This window comes from Bidens hawaiensis, unplaced genomic scaffold (genome assembly GCF_021521415.1).
Source record: "Bidens hawaiensis isolate Kalapana, Puna unplaced genomic scaffold, B.hawaiensis_p1.1 tig00000458_1, whole genome shotgun sequence".
In the NCBI taxonomy this organism is placed as follows: domain Eukaryota; kingdom Viridiplantae; phylum Streptophyta; class Magnoliopsida; order Asterales; family Asteraceae; genus Bidens; species Bidens hawaiensis.
This window is the reverse complement of record NW_027491030.1, coordinates 3,762,874-3,768,080: the sequence shown is the minus strand read 5'-3', so window position 1 is coordinate 3,768,080 and position 5,207 is coordinate 3,762,874. Positions and strand designations below refer to the sequence as shown.

Genomic DNA, 5,207 nt, shown 5'->3' with positions numbered 1-5,207 from the left:
AACAAGCAAAATTAAAATAAGGAAAACACCTAAAAATACTAGAGAAAAATATTTTTTTAAATATATACCTTATTTTAACAGTTTATTTTCAAAAACCACCAAAGAATATTCTATTCTTATTCTCAAAACCATTAAACCCAAAAAAAACCGTAAACGGCATCGTTTAACTAGCTTTCTCCACAAGACTCAATCTGAACCGTTGATCACCACATACCGTCTTAACGTCCAACGGTCCAGATCAACCCACTCACCTTTATTTATAATTTTCACTTTCAGTTTCATTTTTCATTACATTTGTTTCTGGTAAGTTATTATTATTATTATTAAGACAAACCAAATGGCGACAATCAAGGCCGTTAAAGCTCGTCAGATCTTCGACAGCCGTGGTAATCCGACGGTTGAAGTAAGTGTTCACGTTATTATAGTTTGAATCATCGTTATTGTAACTAACTGCTTAGTTAGTTAGTTAAAGTTGTATGTATGATGTGAATGTGGCTTCAAGTATCGTATTATTATTATATTGTGATTATTAAGATGTATTTGATTGAATGTTAATAATAATAATAATCCAGTATAATAATAATAATAATAATAATAATAATAATAATAATAATAATAATAATAATGATTTGATTTCAGGTTGATGTTACACTTTCCGATGGAACCTTGGCTAGAGCCGCCGTACCTAGTGGTGCTTCTACAGGTTGGTTGACTAGTATTTTATTATTATTTGTTTATTTATTTATTTAGTACTTTTTATATAAGTGTTGTAGCCGATGTTTTAATGTTTTAATAATAACCGGTTTTTTACTCGTACCGGATTTGGTTCAAAAATGATACAACCGAATATACAACTTTAACTCAAAAAAAGTAACTAAGAAGTAAGTTGATTATTAACGTCACACATGAACAATAATAATGGAGTCAAATAGTAAGCTTGTACTTTGTATACGGAATTAGTCGGTTATAAAAGATGTAATGAAACCAACCTTGGATTTGCATGATACAAAATTGGTTGATTAACGACAGGGCGTCTCCGAGAATTTAAATACCTCGGCCAAGTAAAAATAAATAGGCCCGTATGCCTTAATGAAAATTTTTTATTCGTTAGCTTACATGAATAAAACTTTTATCAACTGGTTTATTAAGCTTGTACATATCTCATGAACCATTGCAAATAACCTTATTTTTAACACCAAAAAACATATATATATATATATATATATATATATATATATATAACATGTATAAAAAAGTTTGTGCCCCGGCCGATGGTGCGGCTCGAACACCCTCCGAGCCTCCCTTGATTAACGAATCGTTGTTTACTGTGTTTACTCGGTTAAAAGTCATTTGGGTTTAAAACCGGTATTTAAAATAAATTGGCGGTACAATGTTCTAGCAAAACGTCAAAAATACCGGGCTCTAAATACCGTTAAAATCCGGTATAACTGGTTCAACCAGCCGGTACATACCGGTTTTAAAACATTGTAGCGGTTGAGAAAATTTTAAAAGTTATTTGTTTGATGTTATATTGTACGGAAAAAATGGTTTGTAGGTATATATGAGGCTTTGGAATTAAGAGATGGAGGTTCTGATTATCTCGGTAAAGGTGTTTTGAAGGTGTGTGTATAGTTCTTGAATTCTATTCATGATTTGAGTTTTAACATAATGACTGAATATTAAATAGGCTCGACTTGTGAGTCGTTTTTTAAAGCTCGCGCTTGACTCGTTTATTAATTATCTATTTATTAATACATACTCAAAGTTATATATATTTTGAGAAACTTTTAACGAGCTCGTGCATTACCTTGATGAGCCTAAACAAGCTTTACATAAGCGGCTCGAGAACTAAACAGGCTCAATCTTGGGCCCGATAACTAAAGGAGCTTTGTTTGAAATTCAGGCTCGGCTTAGAGCTTGTTTTTATCAATCCGAGGTTGAGTAGCTACGCAGGAAATTAGGTGGTTGATTAAGTTTGAATGCTTGCAACTTTTTCAGTCTTTTGAACTTGATTCTTGACATACAGAGATGTCATGTTGCTTTAATTTATATATCCAGTTGAACCAAGTTTATATGTTATTCATGTCACTTCTAAATGAGGCCTGCCAATCTTCTGTATGAATTGGAAAATGTTTACTACTTCAAAATTGACAAGGGTTAAACATAATTAAGGGGAAATCATGGGAATCACTATTTTAACTAAATAGCATATAAATTGGCATTTGACCAAATGGTTATGTTTTTATTTAAGTTTGTATAAATGGCTTTAAATGTAAAATAATTTTGTTAAGTTGAGTCTTTTTTAAATCTTTTAAGTGATGGCAAAAAACTAACAATTTTCAATTGAATGTGAAGGCTGTGGAGAATGTTAACTCGATTATCGGACCTGCCTTGATTGGCAAGGTAAGTCATCTGCACTCTTTTCACTCTTTGTTTTACTATCTCTAATTAAGTTACAAGCCTGTTATTGTGGTGCTGATTATATTATCTTATTTACTTAACAGAATCCGACAGAACAGACCAAAATTGACAACTTCATGGTTCAAGAGCTTGATGGAACTGTAAATGAATGGGGCTGGTGCAAACAAAAGGTATTAGTTTTTTTAATCTATTTCGTCAACTTATGAATATGTCACACACTCGTTGATAGGATTTGCACTAATAGTATATTGTAATTGTGGAGGGGGGTTAGTGTAATTAGTATCTCTATAAATAAGGCATTAGTCACTAGTGGAGGGGAAGGAATAGAATTGGTTAGTTTGTTGGCTCATGCTTATGTATTGAGAAGGGCATAGCCCTGGAACCACTTAGGTGGTTAGTTATCTTGTAGATCCTTGTGATCATCATCTTCTCCATAATAATATTTCGATTTCCACCATTGTTGCATATTTTAAATTTCAATTGATACCGTTTCCTATCACTCGTGCATTAAAGTTGCTTATTTAATTGCTATGCAGCTTGGTGCCAATGCTATATTGGCAGTGTCACTTGCTGTATGCAAAGCTGGAGCATCTGTTAAGAAAATACCTCTGTATAAGGTACACAAACACGTTTCAATCATTAATTTGGACATTTTTATTTTACTTATAATTATTTCTTACATGTTTTCTTACTTTGATTTCAGCACATTGCGAACTTAGCTGGAAACAAGACATTGGTTTTGCCGGTGCCAGCGTTTAATGTGATTAATGGCGGTTCGCACGCAGGCAACAAACTTGCCATGCAAGAGTTCATGATTCTCCCAGTTGGAGCTTCTTCGTTCAAGGAAGCCATGAAGATGGGTGTTGAAGTTTATCATACCTTGAAGGTATTTACAATATACAATTATGCCACGGTCGACTGTTCTTAGTTGTGTTGTATAATTGTATTTATATTTTTCGGTTTTCAGTCGGTAATTAAAAAGAAGTATGGTCAAGATGCTACTAATGTTGGTGATGAAGGTGGCTTTGCTCCTAACATCCAGGTCAATTGATTATTTGAAATCCAGGCCGATAAGAATCTAACTTTTTTATTTATTTTTGTGACATTTTAATCTAAATTATTTTTTGATTCTAAATTATTGTATACAGGAAAACAAAGAAGGTCTTGAGCTTTTGAAGACTGCAATATCAAAAGCTGGTTACAGCGGAAAGGTATTTTATTTTATTGGTTACATTTTTTTAACTTTTGAGTTATGCTAATAGAATTATTACAGGTTGTTATCGGAATGGATGTCGCTGCATCTGAATTCTATGAAAATAAAGATAAAACCTATGATCTGAATTTCAAGGAAGAGGTATAAGTTCTAAGCCAATTCAATATTCTGATATACATTACACGTTTGCGAAAAATTAAACTAAACATGAATCTTATATGTTGCAGAACAATGACGGGTCTGAGAAGATATCAGGTGACAGTTTAAAGAATGTTTACAAATCATTTGTTTCGGACTACCCGATTGTGTCCATTGAGGACCCGTTTGATCAAGATGACTGGGAGCATTATGCAAAGATGACAGCTGAAATTGGTGAGCAGGTTCAGATTGTAGGTGATGATCTACTTGTGACAAACCCTAAGGTATAATCAATTACAAACCCTTAAATCCTAGTGTTTTGTCTTTTATGGGTTTTCATTTTCTTAAATCTGTTGTGTTCAGCGTGTCGAGAAAGCAGTCAATGAGAAGACTTGCAATGCCCTTCTTCTGAAGGTTTGTTTAATTCCATGGGTATTTTAGTTGTTATGAAATTTATTGGTATTTTATTTAACCGTGGTTTGTTTTCATGCTTAGGTGAACCAAATTGGGTCGGTAACAGAAAGCATAGAAGCTGTGAAAGTGTCGAAACGTGCTGGTTGGGGTGTCATGGCTAGCCACCGAAGGTTTGTATTTTTTTTAAATATGATTTTATATAAATTTAATCTATAAACAGATAACCTTGGTTTAATGTATCTAAGCTAATGCACTGATTTTATGGCAGTGGTGAAACCGAGGATACCTTCATTGCTGATCTTTCTGTCGGATTAGCCACTGTAAGTATTTCAATCAGTTAAAAAATATAAACTAAAACCGGGTCAGATCAACCTTTCTTACATTATGATTTTTGACAATTTAAAACAGGGCCAAATTAAGACAGGAGCTCCTTGTCGTTCAGAGCGCCTCGCTAAGTACAACCAGGTAATCTTGATTATCTTCTGTTATTAATGTTAGTCGTATCGAGTTTCCGTTCTTTAGTGCTCTAAATTATTGATCTTGATTTTGTTCTTTTGAAACTGTAGCTTTTGAGGATTGAAGAAGAGTTGGGAGCTGCTGCAGTATATGCAGGATCCAAATTCCGTGCACCCGTTGAACCTTACTAGGTACCATGAGAGGAAGGGTTGTTAGTTATGAACTATGAGATTTTGGGGTGGTTTTTATCTTTTTGTGTGTTATGAAACTTATGATGGTTATGGGTTATTGTGATGTCAAGACTTTGGTTTGTGGTGCTTTGTTTATCTTAAATACTTTTAAGGTGAAATAGATAACTTTGAGCGTTACCTTTTTTTATATTAGCATTCATCACTCAATGCACTATATTACACCTTTTTCATTAGCTTTGTATTCGCAGCTTTAATCGAGTCCTGTTCGTGGGATGGTGGGTTAAAACACCAGGTGTTATTCGTTATGTAATGTGTTTAAATTCTGGTTTTAGTGTTGAGGGCTCGTAAGTCATAACGTGTTACTGGCCACCACC

At 33.7% G+C, this 5,207-nt stretch overlaps 1 protein-coding gene across 1 annotated transcript; it reads left to right on the top strand.

Annotated features, from left to right (window-relative positions):
• Nucleotides 1-270: 270 nt before the first annotated feature.
• Nucleotides 271-4,963, top strand: LOC143628540 (enolase). The gene is made up of 16 exons (XM_077098105.1): nt 271-403; nt 640-703; nt 1,556-1,620; nt 2,356-2,403; nt 2,505-2,591; nt 2,958-3,038; nt 3,125-3,307; nt 3,389-3,463; nt 3,570-3,632; nt 3,695-3,775; nt 3,862-4,056; nt 4,136-4,186; nt 4,268-4,356; nt 4,455-4,506; nt 4,595-4,651; nt 4,753-4,963. Exons 1-16 carry the CDS (start codon nt 338-340, stop codon nt 4,831-4,833), a joined length of 1,338 nt encoding a protein of 445 aa, XP_076954220.1. The 5' UTR covers nt 271-337; the 3' UTR covers nt 4,834-4,963.
• The last annotated feature ends 244 nt before the right edge of the window (nt 4,964-5,207 follow it).